The sequence below is a fragment of the Rhea pennata genome, chromosome 17, assembly GCF_028389875.1.
Source record: "Rhea pennata isolate bPtePen1 chromosome 17, bPtePen1.pri, whole genome shotgun sequence".
Lineage (NCBI taxonomy): Eukaryota > Metazoa > Chordata > Aves > Rheiformes > Rheidae > Rhea > Rhea pennata.
Window position 1 is genome coordinate 12,257,271 of NC_084679.1, and position 22,744 is coordinate 12,280,014.

Consider the following 22,744-nt stretch of genomic DNA (forward strand, 5'->3'; position numbering starts at 1 on the left):
AAATGAGTCCATTCCCCAACCAAAGCGAACATCTGCACAATTAACTGTGATTGATCTTGGTGCACATGGTGGTGCCCTTCTCGGCGTGCCCTGGCGCTACGCTCTAGAGTCCTTGAGTTTGATTTGCTCATCTTAATAAACGATGTTACAGCAATAACTTGAGATTGCCTTCCACTGAAACATGAAAAATGAATTACCCTTAAGAATAAGTTGTCCTGAGCAGTGTATTCACTCATCCTTCTTTTGAGGAAAAAGTAGTTAATAGAATGTTTGAAAAATGTCAGACAAGTATATTTAGGAAAATATTTTCCTAGTTAAAGGTGTAATTTTTTGTATATGGTTACAAGAAAAATGGATGCGTTGTCAGTCGCAGTGACGTGAAGGTGAACACTGATTTCTGCAAGCAACAAAAAAACCTGGGGAGTGGATGGGAGGAAGTGAAGTTGCGAAATACTCTTCTACTGCTTGTCTTGGGTTTACCAGGTAGTATTTTTTGACTTTCTGTTCACATTTTCTCTATTGCAATTACTGATGTAAGAAGCACATTAAATAGCTTGTGAAATATATGAAACCCTTGGAGGGAAGGGGAAGGGGGAAAGGGGAAAGTTTTTCCATAACTGTCATTTGACATCAGATTTCCAGCAAAGTTTTTTTTTTTTTTTTTTTTTTTTTTTTTGGGGGGGGGGGGTTCTTACCCATTTGAAAGAATTGACTGTTTGCTGAGATAGGACACACAAACTGAATGCTTCTATTCATCGAGTTCTAAAAGTGAATGGTGAATAATAGGGCAAGGAAGGGGATGCTTCGCTGAAGCCCTTTCGGTGCCAGTTTGAGCCTCTGAGGAGTTTGCTTTGGAAGAGAACAGAAGTTGTGAAAGTAGGACACACATTTTGGTGGGTAGCTGGTGAGGTATGAGTTAATGTCACTTGCAGTAAAGAGACAGCAGCTGTTGATAATGAAAGTGATATTTTAAGTGTGAGATGAAGAGAGCCATATTGATTGAATGAACAGTCATGCGAGTTGAGGAGTATTTGAAGCTGTGTGGTTGCTTCTCAAGCAGCCACATCTTTCCAAAACTGAAATATGCAGATGAATCCAAGCCTGGATCCTATTTATCTCACCTGTGTGCGGAGTAGGATATACTCTGCCAGTTTTGAAGGATATTGTGTATACAGAAAAAGTATGGGTTAAAACTGCACTCAGAAGGACTTAGGTTGGATGTGAAGAAAAGTCCTATAATTTCACTGGTCACCATTTTAAACGATCAGTGAGGTGTAGATGTTCATCATGACTGAGTGATTGAATTACTATTTAATCTTACTTCGTAGAAAGACGGTGCTGACATTCCTGTCAGTGCTGTTTTCTGTGATAGGTGGCTGCGAGTTACAGATTTGGTCCCTTTAAGCAAAATAAGAAGCCTGTCTGTTATATTCTAATACATCCTTAGGCTAGCCCATCTAGTATGTTCACCTTCCTTCTAATAGTTTTAATTTTCTTAATCTTGAAAGCACTTGGGTGCTATGATCCTTGATGAACAAAAACACAATGAAATGTAGTCTTCTCTCTTCACATGAACTTAAGTGAAGTGAGTTTGTCTGCTGCATTTTTCAGGCTGATTTGATTCATTTGTTGCTGTATTGTTTGCATTGTGCTCTATGTACAGTAAATGCAGCAGAAGTTTATCTTGTTGTTGTAACAGATTTTACGTGAGAGTGATTCGTGTCCAAGGCCGTCAGCGTGCACTGCTGAGGAAACTTGGGCATTGCATGCTTCTCCCCTCTCCGCAGGAGTTACTAAAATTTCCCTTGCACCCAGAAGTGAGAGAATTGGCTTTTGCTACTGAAACATTGAGGGATTGGGTTTATTACATCTACATTTAATAGACAGCTTGTGCAAACAAAAAGAGTTTTTTCTTTCAGTTGCACCAAACTTCCCTGACCTTTAATGCAAAGGTTTTGGGGGTACTTAAGCCGCTGCCACCAGTGAAAAGAGAAAGCTGTTCCCTTGTGCTGTGCCTTGTTTTCCTGCGATCAGATTGGGAATCTGATCCATCTGGAAAACCTTCCCCTGCTTTCTCAATTACTGTTCAGGCAGGCAAGTCCCTTCATCTAGTTTTCTACATGGCTTTACAAATTAGTTGTACTGCCGGGATTGAAGGAGAAGAAGTCAACAGATGTCTGGTGAAAGGTGAAAAAACCTTGCTTCTGTAATGGCAGTGTTGGCTTATGGTCATGTCAAACTGTGGCCCATGACAAGTAGGTTACGTAGAGGGTCATGATCTGTGTTGTGATCAGGTTTGGTTCCTGTCTGCTCTCTTCTCTGATTCCTCGTAGAACAAAATGAGTTGCAGATATGGATTGCTCAAAGCAGAGGGCAGAAGGAAGCACTTTGCTTTGCCTAAGGGAGTCCTGCTGCTGGTTTGGAAGCGCTGTCTTTTTGGGAAATTGCTTATCTTTTGGTGGTAAAGAAGAGCTGGAAAAAGTAAGGTGTATGTATTTACTGGTTAATTTTCATGGCCAGAAATGTAAAAGAAATAATAAAAACAGAAGAATTAAAAACCCTTTATGGACAATAAGAATGGTAGGGGTAAAGTGTTTTTTATAAAAGAAGTTGCTAAGCAGCCAGATGGTTGAAGCCACGTGAGGTGAATGTTCACAGAGAGGAAAGGTGATCTTGGACATATGGCGACCGATACAGGCTAGGAGCTTGTGGGTAACTCTGATTTAATGCTGTTACTGTTGTCATTGCAGCTTTTATTATCCTGTTAACATTTTCCCTAGCTGAGAATGAAGCGGGTCTCTATTCCCGAGGGAATACAGAAGTTATTCATTTTTCTTTTTCCCAGAAAAGGGGCAGGGGGGGGCATTGCCTGGAGCACTTGCTGTCACCGATGTAGCCCATTTTGTGTGCCCGCCGTTTGGGAAGGGTGGACGGGGCGGTGTGGCTCAGCGGCTGGGCATCCCTGGAATTGCTCCGGAGGGAAGGGGCCACGGGGCAGCCCGTGCCAGGCTGCGTGGATTGTTGGCTGGACAATACCTTCACTGTACGGCTGCGAGGCTGACACACAGAACATGCTGCGGAACAGTACTCGCTGTGTCTCCGTCTTGGCACGCCTCGGCACGCTCGGTGCTCCGAGCGCTCGCCCATAAAACTGCCACGAAGAAATGCCCGATGACTGAGAACTTACTCAAGTTGGTCTCAGCCTTGGAAAGGTGCAGGTCCTGAATGTGATCTCGAGGTCTAGGGAAGGCTTTGGGGAAGTTAACTCCCTGTCATTAGCTGATAAAAGGAGTTCACGGAGAAAAGTAAACCATCTGTGCATTAAGTTCTTATTAAGTGCTGCAGTTCAACGGTTAATTCTGGTCATTAGTTACTTGACTGAATCAGCAAGAATCTTTCTGATAGCCTGGTTAAATAACTTGCATGGAAGGAAGTTGCTTTAGATGTTGAATTTGAGGTGTGGTAGTGTGAGATGCCTGAATAAGGTACTGCACGGGGAAAGCCAGCGGTGTCTTTGTATCCGGGCCGTGTTTCGCATGCATAGGAGAGTTTAGAAACAGGTTGGTAGTTCTTCTTGTAATATGGCACCCAGAAGAACTGCAGCACAAAAATGAATCCTTTGGAAAACAGCAGTCATGAGCATAATCTCATCCAGGCTTAATTTTCAGAATAAGAATGAGGCAGAACCATCTTTTCTTTGTGAATTGCCCTGTAGGAAGTGCTAAGAATTGCTTCCAAAATCAGTGCTTAAGTCAAAGGACAACTTTTATATACAGATTTATTACAGATACCGTCCATGCTTAAGTTTCCACTGCTTATTCTGAGATTAAATATTTAATTTTATAGAAGTGCCTTGTTTAAAGTACCCTGGTTAAACGTTGCTGCACAAAGAATACTACAACGTCTGACAAATTCTGCAAGTATGGGGTTTTTGTTTTGTTTTTGGCTGTTTTTTTTCCCATTTGAGAAAAATGTAGCACTGCTACATACTCCCACAGCCGCACATGTAAATTTGCATGCTTGCAGTATGTTTATAGGACGGTCCAGATAAATGCATATGGAATCTGTGGGCTTGTAGATGGTCATCTAAATTTCAGGTAAAAATATAAATGGATTTGCAGGTCACTGTCTGGCATTTTGAATTGTATTCAAAACTGTGAACTAATCTCAGTTCTCAGTTCTTTATGTAATTCTGTCACTTAGCGATTATCCCCATTTTAGATTAAGGTGTTAGAAAGTGTTAATTAGGGATCAAGGGTTTTAGTCCATTAATGTACTGTCTGGTGTTTTAGGATGGCAGATTTTAGGAAGCAGTTCCATTCTTGGGTACTGTGCAATACCTCCTCTACTTTAAGGAAATGAAATGTTAAAAACATGCAGGGTTTAATACCATCAGATCCACATGATCCACCTAAAATTATTCTTGAAGTTTGCTTGTGGGAAGCTTGTTAGAAACTTTGGATAGGATCTGGGCACATCTGAGCTGCTTGCTGGATTCCTGCAGCACAGTTACCTTTTTGTACCTTTAGTTTGGTATTGCTCTGACTCCAGTTGCATCAAGAAGAAGGAAAATATGTGTACATCTCCTTGGCCCTATTTTCTGGGGTGTCAGTGGGCATGAGACCTCCCAGATCCTAATCCTGATACCAACATTAAGTTTTTAGGATGTCCTGCTAGATGATCACTATGCGGAGAAGATAGGAAATACTGCTAGGTCTGCAGTGAGTGTATAATTAAAATATTGCGCTATTTTTGTGCAGGCTGGAAGCACTTTACTTGTGGTTTCTCCCTTGCTTAGAATCGGCAGATCTGTCCTAATCATCACTGCAGTGAATCAGTAGGGTTTTATTATTTTAGATAGGTGTTTAGAATAATTTTACTTCTCTTCAGTTTCTTCCATTGTACTAAAGGGCCTTGAAGTTTTCAATACAAACCTTAATGGATTATGCCCGTGACTGGTTCATGGTCTTTGTAGCATCCTTACTTTATCTGTTTCATAAATCTTTCTAACATTTACAACCTTACTTTGATAGTAGGTACTGATGTTTAGTAATTATAATGAAATGACATTTTAATTATTATAGCTTTCAAAGTAGCCACTGAATGATGAACTGGATATAAAATGTTGTTCATCTCACAAGTGTTTGTGGATTCGTGAATATATAATTTTATGAACATCAGTTAAAGTTTAATGCCTAACTCCGGACGTACTTAATCCCAGTTGAGATTCCATTCAATCATTTTGTTTTTCCACATAAATTTGGAGTTCCAGAATATTCTTTTGATGGATAAGTTCCACTACTTACTCTCAAATCCAAACAGGATGTGAAGTTTCCTTTTCCTTGTAGCTCAAGGTTGGGTGAGGGAAAGCTGCTCGCTGAACTGAGCTAGTAACAAGACATCAAGCCAGTAAGCTCCTCCGTAAGCTGTTTCCTCCCTCTCTCTGCTTATTTGTAATCATTGGCTAAAAATAATACGCAGTGAACCAGGTTGTGTAGCACCTGAGAAGCAGTTGCATGCACTAATTCGAAGGGCTTACTTGCATATTGTGCATGTTTGCAGTTTGGCATATTGATCTTCATGGATGCTTTTAAGAGCTCCTTTGCAGAGCCTTGGCGCTGAAGGTCAGACATGACTGAAATTCAAAAAATGTAAAGCTTAGGAGCACCTTTTGTCGTGGTCAGCGTTATGAGCAAAAAACACATTTGCTTTTCACTTTAAGTGGGGGGGATATTAAAGTTATTCCTGGTAATTAATTAATCAGTTTCCAATTTCTTAAAAGCTTATTGCACAAGTAGCTAATTTCATCAGAAAGAGGCAATCTGTTTTTCAGTAATGTTAAACATTACAGTTTCTACAGTGGGAAGTTCATATTTGTTTATATATTAAAAATGTGTTTATTTTAAAGCATCTGGCTAGTGTTATGGTAATTATCTCTAGATTGCTTGTAAATTGGGAATAGGATGAGTGGTTCTTTAACTGTCTTATATCTTTGGTTCTAATTTGCTTAGTGGTATTTATTTCAAAATAATCACATACTTCAGCTATCTTGGTTCCATATCCATAGCTTTCTCGAAGCTAGACTTTTTAGAGGGTGTTCAGAAATGTTTAGCTATCTTTTTTTTTGCAGGCTAAGACTGATGCAATTAACCCTTTTCCCTTACTTTGGCCCCAGAAGCTGCTGGGAGTTGTGCTGTGACTCCCTCAGCCTCTGCTTGTTCGTTGTGTGTCTTACCCCAACCGCCTTGGCAGCCCTCCGCGTACCTTATTCCGCTTTGTCGGAGTTGTTCTGTTACCGGGGGCCTCAAAACTGGACGCAGTGCTCCAGACCTGGCTTCACCAGTGCCACAAAGCGGGGGGGAGCAGTCATTTCTCTTGACTTACTAGTTACGTTCTTTTGCTGGAGGAGCCCTGAATGTGCTTGGCTTCCATTGCTGCAAGGGTGCACGGTATGGGGAGAAGGGAAATAGTTTAGTAAATGAGTTTTGCAGCTTGTTTTTTTTGGGGGGGGGGGTTGTTTTGTTTTGTTTTTCTTCTTTCGGTTATTGTTATTTACATGCAAAGTGCATTAGTTGCATTAGTTACACCTGAAGCAATTTGAATATGTTTGGGGGAAAAAAAACCTAAATGAAGTGAGTTTAGAACAAGGTACCACAAGCCTTTTTGAATTATGCTTTGGATGTTTTGCATGCTGTAGTCTTGAATCTAAAAGGTTAATTTACAAGCCACGGATACAATTTTCCTAGATGACATGAAATTTTTAGAAATAGCCGCTGTAAAGATTTGTTATCCAATTCTCTATTGGTATTATGATAAGAAAAAGAATTAACAAATGACACTGGGGAAATGAATATCGTAATGACACAAGTGCCTTTTTTCCCCCAATTCTAGGGCATATTCCCTTGTGGATTCCAGTCAAGTTTCTACTTTTCTGATTTCTATTCTCCTCATAGTCTACGGCAGTTTCAGGTAAGATTTTTCTTTAAGCTTTTATAGATTTTTTTTTCTTTAATAAAAATATTTGAACAAGTGACTGAATATAGTTTATGCCTTTTGTTTCATTGTATTTTTGTCCAACTAGTGGCTAAAGGAAATGAAATACTTCTTGGTTCTTGAAAGGAAATAGAAAAGGAAGAAAATGTAGCTAAGTGGTTTTTCTAAAAAACATGATTGTATCACTAATCAAGTTACAGGCATATGTAAGATAACTCTGAAGTTAGTCCTTGAAGACAATTTTTTAAAATTGTATTTTGGAGGATATAAAGGAATTCTTGAGAGAAAGAGATGAATTAAATGTTTATTATAGTAGTATTTTGTATGTAGTGTTTCAGTGTTGTCTATTGATGCAATTTTTTAATTGCAATGAAATCTTGTAAAACAGAGATTTCCAAGTCCTTGTGCTCTTTATCGCAGGGTGAATAACAGCTTAATAGTGAAGTGGGAAACACCACCAGTGTTAAATTCCAGTAGAGTAGTGTATAGGATATGCTTGCATATTCAAAAATTAAACTGGCCCTATTTTAAGGGGCTTGAGTATAGTTTAGAGAGAATGTTATTGTCCTTTTAAAAATGTGTTCATTTTGTATCATGTACCATTTGTTTTACTGTTTTTAATGCAATGACACATAAGGAGTGAGGTTCGTACTGACACACACGAAAAGAATTACAGCATGAAAGTATCATTTCTTTCAGACTTGAGTAGAGCATGATTTTCTTCCTGGCTTTTGAAGAATATTGCATCTTTTAACAAGTCTATGTTAAAGGGCCATACATACGTTATGAAGTCTCTGAATTGCTTTGAATATTTCTGAAACCAATTTTATCCATGGTCATACATATGACAAATGCAGCAGCTGCTTGGTAAGAGGTTTTAATTCCCCATCATTAAGTTAAACAAACCACATAATGAAAGAGACCCTTTTTGATGAGAGCTCTCTGTTGTTGCTAGTGAGTATTAGGTAAAAATACTGCTAAGGTTGGAGTTAAAATTGAAATCTTTAGGAAGACAAAATCTATAGATACTGTGAATAAGAAAGAAAATGTATTCGAATTGCAATTGGTAATCTTTTTTTCTTCAAGTTTTGAATCAGTCCAGAATGCAGGTGAGGGACTAATGGAAGTGAGTATTACGGAGAAACAGTTTTCAATTTTTGACTATTTGAAATTATGCAATTGTGTTAAAATGAACTATGGCTCCACAAGAGTCCTTACATTTTTTTAAAATAAAATTTATTTGTGAGAACATAATGCAGTATAAAACAGGAATGCTTGAACTTAAATTGCTTTCCTTTCTAAAAGTTCCTCACTCTTGTTTTTTTCCCCATATTCTTTACCATCTTATTCCTGTGTGCATGCTCTCTTCTACCATCTTGTTCCCAAGATTTGCACTTAAATCAGCTCATTTAAAAGAAGTGTGAACTTTAGAAGAATTTAACTTGCTGGATGGAATGGTATAATAGAATGGTAATGGAGAGAAATTAGTTGAGACCCCTGGGGTGAATCAAGGACAGATTTTTTTTCTGAGAATCTCACTCTCCCAATTGTTATTTCTTAAATTAATCAAGTAGCTTATTATTGGTAGTTTTTAATTTAGGTAGCAATATGTTGGGACATGCATGTTTAACATGGTCTTAAAAGCAAGTCAGTAATTCTGTTGTTTAAAATTTTCATTTCAAATAGTATTGGAGAGAGGCTAGGTTGACTCAATGGTAAGTTTGGTTGTTAAGACTTGTCATCATTTTGTAAACTTAAGTTAGAATCTCATTCAAGTTCTTATTTTCTTTCTATTGGTTGTAAATAGTAAGGCTTGAACACTTGAAATACATATGCTGATACCTTTAGTGACAAATACAGTAATAGATCAGCAGTTGCAGGGTTGTTAAAGGGCATGTAATATGTGCATCAGGATCTTTAGAACTCATACCATGTTTCAGTAAAGACGAGAACATAATAGTCTAACCTTGAAATCAGATGTTGGCTGTGTGGAGCTAACCTGTTGAAAGAGAAAACGTCCTTTATCGCTACTTGATAAATTTATTAGCTTCGTTTAGAAAGGTGCTCTGTAATGGTTGTGGCCACCTCGGGAAGTCAGTTGTACAACATGGGTGGAAGCTAACTAGTCATTGCATGGATGTGTGCTGAAACCTAGGTCACTCGGCAGGGTTGTGATTCCTACCTGAGTCAGATTTAAATGAGTAACTGGAATGTTAGCAGAAAATATGATAAAATGATGGTGTTTTCCAGTTTGGATTTGTCATATTGCAGCCCAAGTAGCCTCTATCCTCATCACTTCCTTGGATGGAGGGGATGTTTTTGTGCCTTGTGACATACTTGCCTGACTGTCAGTTGACACTTTTCTGTTGAACTACATAGGGTTGCTGGTTTTTTTTTTTAAGAAGTATTTTTATTATTTGCTGTATTTGTGGTCTTGGACTGCACATTCTTAAGATGTCATGGTTTAGTTGTTATGGAACACGAGGCGGCTTTTCATCCTGCATGAATATAATAGGTGTTTTTTGAAAGATCTGACATTTAGTTCTGTTCTTACTAAAAAACAATTCCTGAACAATATCCTGTACGTATGATGGTAATTAAAACCTCAGGAGGAAGAAAACATCCTGGGACATAAGTCTCAGTCTTTCATCTTTTACAGCAATGTGGACGAACAGGCTTATCTCAGAAGGGTTATGAGTCAATTCACAGGTAGAAAATCTGGAAGATATAAAGCTATACAGCTAAGAATGCAGATCCCTTTCAAAACCTCCTTGCAAACTGGCACATTGTGTATTTGGATTTTGGTAGTTCCTGAAAGGAACTGCTAGAAACTATTGCAAAAACAACTACCCTTTATGGTTATATTAATATTGTGTTTATATCTAATATATTATTATTCACCTGTTTTAACATATGTACTTCAAAAAAGTGCATCTTCAAGTAGTAGCAGTGTAATTAATGATTGCAGTAAGTTATCTGTTAAGAATGAGAGATATAGGTACATGACTTATATGAAAAGATACTTTAGACATTACTTAGAGACATATTTTACTGGATGTGCATTTGTGTACAAGTTCTAGATAAAATTGTGTTAATGGTACAATTATTGTTGTTGTCTTAGTTGTTGAAAGAATAGGACTTTGAGGAAAAAAACTAAAATCTTTATTAGCAGAGTGCTCTAAAATATGATATAAATGAAAAAATGTCTTCCTGCTTTTAGCTTGCCTGACATACAGCCTGGATCATTGGAATTGATAGCACATCTTTTGGTCAAGCTAGTAGAATTTTCGATTGTTCTTGCCTGCAAAATCTTAATGCGTATTTGAATCAGTAATATGGCATACCACTATTTTTAGAACTTATTTATAAATAAGATAAAAGTTGCACCTGTTAGACTACCAAAAACACTTCTTTCTAGTATCTGTGTTCTGTTGCTTTTCATTTTAGTAAGTGAAAGTCTTGTATTTTTCTCATTTCATATTTGCAGCAAAGGCAAGTATATATACGGATAGCTAACGTCATTTTTAGGCACAAAAGTAAAGCTGTGACTAGTTTTAGGATACATAATCCTAGCTAGCTGTTCAGAAGTGAGGCTTGTACTGCTTATTAGTGATTTGAGATAATTTGTACCTGAAAGAAAAGGTATCAAATTGAAGGATTCAGTGTCTGGAATCATAACAGATAGCTTTCAGAGTTATCTACTGTAGTAGATAACAGAAATAACAGCAGAATAACAGTTTCACTGGAAGGATTTAATCAACATACAATTTTGTAGCATAGGCTTTAATCTGTAAAGATCCTTTTAGTTTTGACCTCATAGCATGAAGATAAATTTGAGAAGTAGCTTCAGCTTCTGAAATGCTGCTTTACCCCCTTCTCCCTGGCCACTATCAAGGGCACCGCAGGCGTATTTTAGAAAATGATGATGTTGCCTTGCCCAGAGAATGTGAGAGAACTCTGACATGTGCGGTATATATTGCCTTTTGAAGTAGAGGTCAGTAAAATCAGATTTTATTCTCTAGTGTATCTGCAAGTTCCTGTCTTTCACCTTTCAAATGAAAATACCCATTATATAGACACATATATTGGTTTATTCTTATCTTCTGTCTTGAGTAACTTAAGCTTAAAGAAAGATCAAGACCTCTCTCTTCTCAAAATTGCTGGGCTGACGTAGCCTTCTGACAGATAATGTATTAAAAAACATTAATAATTAGCAGAAGTTGAATCTTTTTTTGTAATCCTCCAATTATCCGTAAAACATTTAGAAAAGGGATAGGTTTGTCCTGGAATAAGGGAAGAACTCTATTTGAACTTAAGGAATTAGAAGGTTTTAATTGGTGAATGACTGAGGGGAAAAATGGAGCTGTGGTAAGAGAAGAAGGAAGCAGCAGCTGGCTCTTTAGTTAACCTTCATAGGGTAGGAAGTGGATTTGGATTCTGATTCCCAGTCAGCAAATAGAGTTACTGTGGTATTGCTGGCAAATTGCTTAAGCAGAAGTGCAGTAATAGGATAAGAAAGAATTGGGAAGATGAGTAATCAGGGTAAAATCCGTGTGCTTGCTGCATCTCATCTAAAGCAAGAGGTTTTGGTGGAACGAATGATAGCCTTCGTCCGGTGTCAGTCACCACACAAGCAGCATCACCCCCCCCCCCCCCCCCAAAAAAAATAAATCCCCAAACCCCAATTTCTCTCTCTGCCCTCATTAGTTAGAAGAAGAGATCTGGGGTAAGTCCCCGTCCAGACCTGCTTTTCTTGCTGTGGATCAAAGAGTGCTTCCTTCCTACGGCTGTGCTGGGTCGGGGATTTCAGCTTCGAGCCCTTCTGCACCGCTCTCCTGTACGCTTTCAGACCGTCTCTCAGGCCGTGAACTTAGTATACTGTGTTGTAGTCTGTCAAAAGGGCAGGTGCAATCTTTTGAACAGTTACAAGCTGTGAATTGGAGTATGCAAATGTACTGTTTGGTTATGGATTTTTAAATGGGTGAGCTTAGCCTGGAAGAGTTTTATTTCCTGCGGGTCCTTACACCTACTCGTGCCCAAGTGCTTGTTGCTGTTTTCTCCAGTCTTCCCTGTGATTTTGCATGGTAGGGTTACTTTGCAGGCAGGTAACAGCTAAATTTTTTCATATGCTATCACATACCCAAACATGATCCCTCCTAATATGTAAAGCCTGATTTACACATAATATATCGGTTCAAGTATCTGATTTTAAGCCAAATTGTTACACAGATGCTTCTCAAATAGAACAAAGCCTAGCTTTGTTTTGCAGGTATTTACAGAAGAAATTGCACTGGTTTTAAAAATAAATAAAATAGATAAATACATAATACATATTATTAATAGTACATTTTATGTGTATAAGGTGGTTTGCTCCCTGCCTCAGAATCAGTGACGAGGGCCCTCACATAGCTTTGCTGTGTTTGCTGGATAATGTAGGATTAAAGTACAAGGTTTATCTCCTGTCTGCAGATGAAAACTGGTATCTCCTCATGCTGTCGACTCTCTGACCTTCCCACATTGTGTGCGATGCTTTGGAGGCCTCAGGGCAGTGTATTAATTTGTGGTACCAAAGAGCAATGCACATTGCATGATTTCTTTTTCTACTTTTTCCCCCTACTCTACCTTGTTTATTCAGATATTTAGGTTGTGAGTTCTGTGGGATAAGTCCTTTTCTTGACTGGTTCTTAAACAGTGCTGCGCAACCATGATGAATCCATGTTCCTGATCTTCGTTAGTTAGCAGGGTTTTGTGCATGCTAAGTTTGAGCTGAATGTGAAATTTCAAAGGAGGTATAAGAACTTTGGATTTAGCTATATGGAAGTGGTTCCAAATATTCGAATAAAACGTATGACTAGTTCTGGTAATAGAGTGTGAAGTAATAAAAATAGCTTATTTATTTCTAGCTGAAAGAAACTTTAAAGTTTGAGTTTATCTTACCATAACATTTCTCTTGGCTGGTAACATTATGCACGTGCTTTTAACTTTCTGTAAGCTCTTTTTAGTAGAGAAAAAAAAAGTTACCTTTGCTAGAATATGAACTTTTTCCTATGTGGTATATTAAATATAGATCTAATTTTGAGGAAGTTTTTTCAACTTCCTACATAAGCCGACTTCTAATCTTTATTTAAGGCTTCCTCACTATGCTTACAAATGTTAGTCCTTGTTTTCTCCTGATGTGTTTGGACCTCACACTCAAATATAAGCAGATTTGGCAGGGGCTTGGGAAAGGGCAAGAAGACTCTGCCTGACCAATAAGTAAAATATTCTGAGAAATACTAGTGGCTTATATTGATATATGGGAATTTGGCCTCATTCAGAGCTAGTGAGTTCGTATGGGACATATATTCCCTGTATACAGTTTTGTAGAGTACCAGTGGGAGACTTGATGTTACTCTACTAAACAACATTGAGACTAGGTGATATAAGAAAGAAATTTCTCCTGATTTTTGTGTTAGATTTAAATTTGCTGTGTAGCTTGAATAAGCATGGGAAGCAACCAGTGTCTTCTGTCTCTAGACTCTGGGTAACTAAAGTATATGTGTAAATAAAAAAAAAAAAGTTCAGAAAAGGTTCTCATGGTTGGCTTTCTGCCTTGGCATTTACAGAAATGAGGATGCATATTTCATAGTGAAACTTTTGGAGGAAGGATGTGCTGGGAGTTCATAAGCGGCTGCAGTCCAGTACCGGCAGCGTCGAACAGAGATCTGGCCTGACCTCGGGCTCTGGGCAGAGCCGGTCTGCGGTCTGCCGTGGGTGCACCCACACGGGTGCACCTAAAATAGCTGCTGAAGGCGAGTCGCTCTTATCAGAGATGGGTGATTTAAGTGAACCTCCCTCACCTAGGGAAAACATTTTTACATGTGCTTTCTGCTGCTGTTTCCCTTAATGCAGCTGCAGATCTTGCATTGGAGCTGTCCTTTTATCTCAAAAGAACATTTGCAAAGCCTCGGTAACATTGTTAGAGCAAGTGGCATATTTTAGCCTCTCTGTATACAATTTGCATTGAGAGCTGATTGAATTAAACTATCTCAGGTCAGTGACTGATTCTGAATTTTTTATTATTTTTATTTTATTTTATTTTATTTTTGAGCTGTTGGAATCTGGCAATCCTGTGACAGCCCACAAGTCCCAGAGCCTTAGCACGGGGGACTCTGTTCACTAAGCAGAGCGGGGAGGAACTTCTCTGTGTGTTGCATCTGCGACAGGCTCTTTAGATCCTTGCTTTCATGTTTCCTCCATTGCTTCATGAGAATATTTTCCCGCAGGGTTTCCTCAAAGCCTTTTTGCGATGGAGAGCGGTGATCCATAGTTGAATCTGAACTTTCACGATAATAACGTGCCAGCAGCTTACTCATTCCCTTGGCCTCAGTGTAACCCGCCTGGCGTTTCCTGGCGGGAGGCGAAGCCCTGCTGCCTCTGGAGCACTGTGCTAGAAATGTTACCAGCTCGAGCTGTTAGGACAGCCAGAAGAAACAACTGTGCAGCTTCTTGCCTGATCGGAGCCTACTGCCTAAATGCTGCTCTTGGAGCCCCGGCAAAGATTTCAATAAAAAAGTAAATGTTTCTCAGCTTGCTACTTCTTTACAGGCCAATAGTTTTCAGTGTAGCTCATTTTACAGCACAGTCTTTAACTTTCTTGAGGGATGTTTTTGTGATCACTTCTCAATTTTTTTTATTTGACCAATAATTTGCAGCAGAGGGAAGGGCCAAATTATAATGATTGTATATTATTCAGATTCGGCTTGGATCAGCAGCTGTGTTGCTAAGTGAAAGTAATCTAGTTTATGCTTAATATTGAGGTAAAGATGCTAACAGGTAGTGTGATAATTGCTGATGCTATTGCAGTGAGAAAAAGAGGGCTGAAGTTGTTTATGAGCAGTAGAACTAATAGCTTCTTTTCAGTTTTCTTTGCTGGCAGCAATGCCCCTAAATTATGAGGAGTTCCTTGATACCATCGTTAGGCTGATGGTACAAAGTTCTTGCTGAACTGCACTAATTCAAAGGAGAATGAAATGCAGCTATGAGAGAAGGATTACGTTGTTTGGCTGACTCCTGGATCGAGTCCTGGAAGGCTGTCAGCCTGCGCTTGGATTTGGATAGTTTGCAAGGAGAATTATGAGGCTACAGTGGATTAATGGGGAAAAAGGAAACGAGGTCGAAGGATAAAGGCACCCCAGACAAGAGGCAGAGCAGAGAGCGCTCTGGAAGCGCGAGCTGTTAGCTGAGACGACCCGATTTGTTTGCTGGAATTCTGGTGTTTGGTATTCCCTATTTGTATTTTAGATAACTTATTAGCTAATGGTTTATAATCAGTATAGAAGTGCTGTATGTCTAAGGTTCCTCGTATTTTGCTGAAGCCCAAAAGCCACTTTAATTTCATCCTGCTGTTTGGGAGTACCTGCATTAACAGGAACAGAGGAAACAACATGTTTTTAAAACTGGAGGATGCTCCCCTTCCCTCTGTTTTGTGTGGTTTTGCTTGTTTTCATGCTGTGAAACTTTTCAACCTCTCTCTTTAAGCTACCACCAGCTATCTAGCTGTTAAGTCCTATGCGTGCTCCATTTCGGGTTGTATAATTCTGCAGCTCAAAATTGCTCAACTGTATTTTGCGATAAGTAACCTTTACACTCACATGAAATAACTGACACCTATAGAATTGTATAAAAGATTGTGGTGTATTTTTTTTTTTTTAACCTATGTGACAAATTAATAGCACTTGTTTACTATGCATGGTAAGATTACTAGCAGCTTAACTTGTAGAGGAGTTCAAGGTCTGTTGACCTGGAAGTTTTATTGAACTATTTGGTATTTGATGATGCTGCAGACCTAAGACAAAAGTTGTGCAGTGCTCTTGGTGGCTCTCAGTAGCTTCTTTGAATAAATAAATTTACAGGTGAGTTGTGGATAACATGCATGTAAGAGAATGAGAAATGATCAATGTAAACCTAATTGCTAATATTTTTTTTATATACTACTTAGGATTTAATGATAGAAATAATTGCTGTCTAAGATAGATCTTAAAGGAAATTGCAGTATTTCAAGAAGTTACACCAAAATTTGTTAGAATGTAATTCGGAAGTTGCATCAAAGGACAGACTGTGACAAAAGTAGTAGAATACTGTGAGTGTGTGTGGGTTTTTTTTTTGTTTTTTTTTTTGTTTTTTTTTTTTTTTGTTTTGTTTTTTTTTTTTTAAGTGTATGTATCAAAATGACAAAGTTGAGTCAACTGGAATTGAGCTGGGTGCTTAAGGGAAGGTTGTCTGCTTCTATGGATGAGATTAGTATCAATTGTATTAATTGTTCCAGGTTTCCTCTAGTCCTGCTCAGTGTGTATGTCGAGTGTCTGTCTGGCTACTTTCTAGGCTTTGCTGAAGCTTTTTCAAGTAAGCAGGACAACATCTTCAGCAGAGAATTGTAAGCTAGTATTGGTCATCATTCATAACAAGAGTTTGAGGAAGGAAATAATAAGTATTGTTTTGAAAATGTGACTGAAACCCAATAGTTAAATTTGAATGAAAAGGATCCAAATTAGAACTTGGAAGAAGTTCAAATATATCAGAGTTGAAACTTTTGTTGTTTTATTGAAATAAAACAATCTCACTCTACACTTCAAAGTAATTCAGATAAAAAGTATGTCTTTTGCAATATGTTGTTGTTAATAGCAGTTCAGACAGTACCCTGACTAGTCTCACTATAAGAATGTGCGATTTGGTACCTCATCGAGACCTGTAGAGATTTTTATTTATTTATTTATTTTAATTTCCAGCATGGCTTCAGTAGCGTAGAATAATTTTCTGTAAGGGTGTGTAAGGATTAAGGTATAATCCTATGACATCTGTTTTAAAGGGGTTTGTGTGATGTGATTTTTGTAATATACAACATATGGCGATAGATTGGGATGCTGGGATCACTGTTTTAATGTAGGGTTTTGTGCATGTGAGTTTATCCTTTTATTGAGCGTGGTAGCTTTGCTGTGAGCCGTCGGCTCCCTGCACTCATTTTACTTGCCCTGTGGCATTCTGGTGGGTAAGTATTGGACCATCTCATGTATGTTGTTGGGGTACCTGAGATGATGCAATTTGAATTATAGAAGGGAGTGTCTAGCAGAAGTAGGAGGAAGAACTCTTGCACTACATCTGTCGTCTTTCTTGACCGAAAGACAGTATTGTCTTCTGTGAGAACAAAGATAACGTTATTTTATCAAACGGGGGTTAACTGGAGACATACTTTGGTTTCCAGTGGCCTATAGAAACTAATAATAGTGTTCTGAGTATTTGTATGTGTGATGTTTGTTCTTGTAAACGGTATTAAAGTGTTTTTTCAGGGAGAGGGTGCTTTAGTAGGATGGTAATGAGACCATTGCTGATAAACCTAAGCAGGGGTTTGAAACTTGCCTATTAAGTTTGCTTTTTTTCCTGCAGGTCTCTTAACATGGACTTTGAGAATCAAGACAAAGAGAAAGACAATAGCAGCGCAGCTGGGTCTTTTAATGGCAACAGCACCAATAACAGTAAGGGTTAGCTTTACTCCTTATCTTTATTTCATCGCTTCAATGTGCAGCATCTTCTCCTACTTTGTCTGGTAGTGTGTTTCAGCCACATGCTCTGTAGATTCAACTGATGCAATATTTTGTCCACGCACTTAATCATTTTGCTGTGCATTAATACTGCTATCTAGTTCGTGCCCATGGAAACTGAATTGTATACATCAACATCTACTTCCATAAAGTAGAGAAATCACATACCGCACAATTTGTCAGGTATTACTGGAAGTGGTAATGGCTTTACTTTTTTAACGCAGTTCTGAGAAGGGAATGTAACTTTTTTTTTGGCCTGGTGTTCATCACTGTGACATATTAGCCTGTGTATTAACAAAGAGAGATTTGTCCTCGTGGTGTGCTGACAAGAGTCTATAAGGATGATTCAGCTTTATCAATAGAGAAATTGAAGTATAGATTTCACATGGCTCTGGGCAGCTCATTTATAGATGGACAGCAAAGTATGTGCCTACACACAATCTATTCAGAGCATGGATTAACTTGTCAGCTACTGTGCGATGATTATCCCCTCTGTTAGGGTATAAATAGATTTCAGGCAGCTTGGCCCTTTGAGTTATGCTGTCTCACAGGTGAGACTATGAATGTGAGCAGTTAAAGCAGAATATGCTGCACATAAGGGGCTGTATTTTCACACCACAGTTACCTTGTGGTAATTTGTACAGCCATGTTTTGAGAATAGACTTCAGGATGAATCGCTTCGGGAAATTTTGAGGATAAAGCGAGACATGTGAGTGGTCCTGTACCCAAAATCCGGAATGTTGAGGTTGCTTTGTTTACAATAAGTATAGCTTAAAAATTATTAAATAAATAACATTCAACTACACAAGATTGCACAGTTATAGCAAAGAGGTTGCTGTGTTTGGTTATTCGTTAATGAACAGTTGCAGCTTTTGGCCGCAAAGGAAGACAGTCTGGACTGGGAAATAAGCACATTAAGGGGATTAGCTGTCAAAATGATCAGAACTGAAATGAAAAACTTTGACATTTAACACTGCAGGCACTTATTCCCATATGCTAAGGTGGTTTGTAGTATGTCATTTCTTTTTTTATTTCCTTTTTTTTTTCTTTTCTCCTTGGGAAATAGAAGGGCATGTGAGTAAATTCTCTTTCCCAAAACAGAAGGAGCAAGATCTAAGCCACAGATTAGAATATAAAAATTTCTATTTCTTAGCACTGTCATATATTGTATTTTCCTGTTTTATACTAGACAAAAGAACACAGAAAACCCAAGTCACTGGGTTCTTCTGCTTTATATTTTTGAATTTTATTATGATGCTTATGTTTGAGAATAATACATCTTTTATCTGAAATAATAAATGACTATACAATGCAAGTGCCACGGCTTCTGTGCCCATTGTTTAACTTGCTTGTTTATGAAAGAAATTGGGATACTTATAACTGCAATCAGGTAGCAGTGAGTATGTTCCGTGTTTGTTTGAGGGTTTTTGACATACTCAGTTACACTGATAGCTATGAGTTCTGTAAGTAACACATTATTTCAATAACTTCCCACTCTCCCACTGGAAAATTTTACCACCACCACCCACTGTGTGTGTGTATACACATATATATGTATATATATACACACACGATATAAATATATATATATGCACATATATATACATACAGGCACACACACAAAAGTGTGTGTGTGTGGGGGTCTGTTTGATAACTTAAAAACTCATGCTTGAAATCCTGTAACTTACAAAGTCCTGCTTTATACAGTGATGCCTAATTATTTTGGGATATTGTGGAGGTGTTAGGCTGGTTTTAGATCCCATGTATTTTAGAGCCTTATATTAATATGTATTAGAAACATTTTTGGTATCTCTTATGAAGTGACTCATGATCAAATATGAGTACAGAGACTGGTTAAGTATTAGTGTGAATTTGGGGGGAAATGTGGGCCTTTGAAAGCCTGATCTCACTGTGTCAGTAGAACTTAAAACTTCTGGTAAAATATAATAAAAATTGTCTGTACTGTTGTTAAAATTCCTCAGAGGCACTTTGCAAGGTTGACGTGAAGAAAGTAATCAGAACAAAGTCCTTTAGTAGCTCTGCTCTATTTGAAACTACTTCCAACTACAAAATGTAAACTTGACTTTTTTATTGTTTTTTAGCATGAAAGACAAATACAGTTCCTGCTGATCTGAGTTAGCAGTTTCATAAACGTGAATGTCTTGCGTGTTTTTTGAAAACTGCCCTTTGTTGTTAGAATTGATGTTATCTGGTGATTGCCATCAGTGATGTGATTGAAGTGCACGGTGACCTTCACCCAGGTGAGACTGGAGGCTGCGGCACCCTTGCGTGAGCGAGGCGAGCCTCAAGCTGTCTGCAGCGCTGCTTTTGCAGCTCAATACTTGTGCTGACAGAGGTTAAACCGAACTTCAGTCTGCTCAGTTCAGCAGGTCTGTGTGGAGAATGTATAATATGTAACGGTAAGAAAAAATCCTTACCGTTTTCTTACATCTTTCAGTCCTTGGATCACGCAAAGCAGGCTGAGCCTGCCGCTGTACGTTACCCAGCCGCTGTGAAAGTACTAGTCAGCCTTCACCCCGTTGCGCCGACGGCCGTATCTGGCTATGGTAGTGCGCAAGCATCTCAGAATCGACCTGTGTTGAACCAGCATTGAAATGAAGTTTATTGTTAGAGTCCTAAACTGTGTGGACGGGGATAGTCTTTCAGAATGTGTGTGGTAAGAAACAGCCTAAGTTCAACGTCGCCTTCTTTCTTCTGCAGGTATTCAAACCATTGATTCCACCCAGGCGTTGTTCCTGCCCATCGGGGCGTCTGTCTCTCTCCTAGTCATGTTCTTCTTCTTCGATTCAGTTCAAGTGGTCTTTACAATATGCACAGCAGGTGACTGAGTTTTCTTCTCTTTGTAACGATTGGAATAGAAAAGAAAGCATTAATGTAGTTAAGTACCGTCACTAAGAATTAAACGCATGTCATGGTATGTTTGGAAAAAAAAACTATTCAGTTTGCAGGATTGTATTTTCATCTCTCCCTAGCTAATAATAAAGTAACAAATATTATTTGAGAAGTATTTTTCCATTTAGAGGTTTGATAAGCCTATTGAACTATATTTTATGTTAAAATGTGGTTGTTATAAATCAGTGCTAGGAACTGTATGTGTTTTTTCATAGTTCAGGATCATAGCATAATTCAGGTTGGAAGGAACCTTTGGAGGTAATATCCAGACATTTCTATTCCTAATTTAATTTTGTTTTTTGCTTTCTTTTGCTTTTGTTTCAAGGGTACCTCTAGTCCCCTCCCATCCCCCCTTTATTCTTTTTTTTTTTAAAAAAAACTTCATGGACCTCTTGAATTTGGAACAAAAATGAAATGATTGTTGCAGATAAACAGGATCAGAGAACTCACAATTTGTTACTATTTATGTTTTGGTATCTAAGTAAATACTAAGGCTTTGATTTTTGGAAAATGTTGGCCTTTTGATCCTTCTGCAGTTCTCCAAGAAACCAACTGCTATTCAGGTTAAAAGATGCTTTTTTTCTGCTCTAGATTTGCAGAAGCTTTTAAAAATTGTCCTCCTCAACCCAGATATATATTGTCAGTACAGATTTTTAAATCTCTAATACCTCTCATGCAATGCATGCTTTGCCCTCCTGATTTAGCTCCTGCCCTGTGCATTCTCCCCAGCCTCTTCCATAGGCTGATACTGATGGGTGCAATCTAAATCCCTCCTCGTGACAGGAGACTTGAGATTCCTACTTCAAGTTCTGGTGAGGCAGTCCTGTGGAGGCCTGTTATATACTGCTTTTAAAACTTTGGCCTATTTCATATATATTTTTTCCTATTAAAAAACACATTATTGCTGCATATAAATTTTACTGTATGCTAGACACTGATGGTAAGGGAAGCTTTGTGACAAGAGACTGTTTTAATTTGTCAAGCTTATCGTCCAATTGTTTCCAGCATAACCCTGAATTTGTAACATTTTTGTAGCACTTGTGTGTAACAACATTGTGCAAGATGTTTTGTGTCCAAGCTTTTGTTTAATTTATGTTATTTTATTTTATTTTTGACATTTAGAGGAATTAATGGCGCACTTGGGTATCTTTAGCCTGGAAGCTGGGTGATGGTGGTGTACTTTCCATTGGTTTTGCGTTAGGGAGGATCACCGAGCGCAGGGTGCTTTGGCCCCAGGCCCTCCGAGATGCTGAGCGCCGGCAGGAGCCCCGTGTCAGGATGGAGCCCGCTGTGGGCTCGGAGACCTGGCTGCCCTGGGGCTCGGCCGTTCATCCCCTGCGGTGTGCTCCAGGAGTGCCGTTTCGCACCCTCTTTTTGCAGCTCTTAGAGGCTGATGGGGGTGGATTTTTTAAATTACCGCTGTGGCGTCTGGTTTCTTAAACCTCTCCTAAATCTTTCTGCCTCTGAGCTTTGCCTTTTGGGGAAGAGCCAGGCACAAGGGTGGGTTCAGCAAACAACCCGAGGCCAGCGCTGGGCGATAAATAGACGGTCGAGCAGAAGAGCTGGCGCACTGCCTGCGGACGGGAGTTAGGCCAAGGGCTTCCAAGCAGAGCAGTGGGTGCTGAGGCCAGAGGGGAGGAGAAGCTTCAGCTCAGAAGCCTGGGTGGAAGGACGGGAGCGGGAGCGAGCACTCTTGGGCAAAGTACGTTTGTGCAATTCCGTTTCAATTATTGTCGTCTCCGCATGAGCCCAGCGCTGGGGTAGCAGAGGCTGGGACAGGAGGCACAGGGTGCCCAGCTGCAAAGAGCTTGAGGGGAGCAAGGGGGCAGAAAAGGTTCCCAGGTCCCCACAAGAGGCTGGGGTGAGAAAGGGCTGCTCCTTCCCCCCCCCTTTTTTTAATGGGTGTGTGGATGGGATAAATATGCTGCACAAAAAAGAAAATGTTTATCAAAGTAGTCCATCTAGATAATAAATGTTTATAATTTGTCTTACTTTCCAAAGCATAAAACATTGCATATTTTATCAATTTTAAATTCCTAGCTACTAGTCATAACTTATATTTTTAAGGTGTACTGTGTTTCGGTAGTAAGTAAATGATTATGAGTGAGATGGGGAAGCAACTTTATTCGGGTTAAAAAAAACAAAAAAAATTCTTTATTATGCTGACGTAGTCTATGTGATACATTTCAAATTGCAAAAGAATCTTGTATCAGATTGGAGCAAGCTTTAAGGCTTATATTTTCTTTAAAGTTTGGGGGTTG

General features: G+C 38.8%; 1 protein-coding gene across 3 annotated transcripts in view; it reads left to right on the forward strand.

Moving 5' to 3' along the window:
* Nucleotides 1–22,744, forward strand: part of SPPL3 (signal peptide peptidase like 3) — a 61,663-nt gene that overhangs the window by 26,171 nt on the left and 12,748 nt on the right. The window contains exons 1-4 of one of the 3 annotated variants that reach the window (XM_062590426.1): nucleotides 408–483; nucleotides 6,892–6,969; nucleotides 17,416–17,510; nucleotides 20,292–20,411. In XM_062590426.1, the coding sequence (XP_062446410.1) occupies nucleotides 428–483; nucleotides 6,892–6,969; nucleotides 17,416–17,510; nucleotides 20,292–20,411 (349 nt within the window). In that variant the 5' untranslated portion in view covers nucleotides 408–427. Of the gene's footprint in view, nucleotides 1–407; nucleotides 484–6,891; nucleotides 6,970–17,415; nucleotides 17,511–20,291; nucleotides 20,412–22,744 lie in introns of those variants that run through there. The other 2 variants (XM_062590427.1, XM_062590428.1) reach the window with 2 other exon arrangements.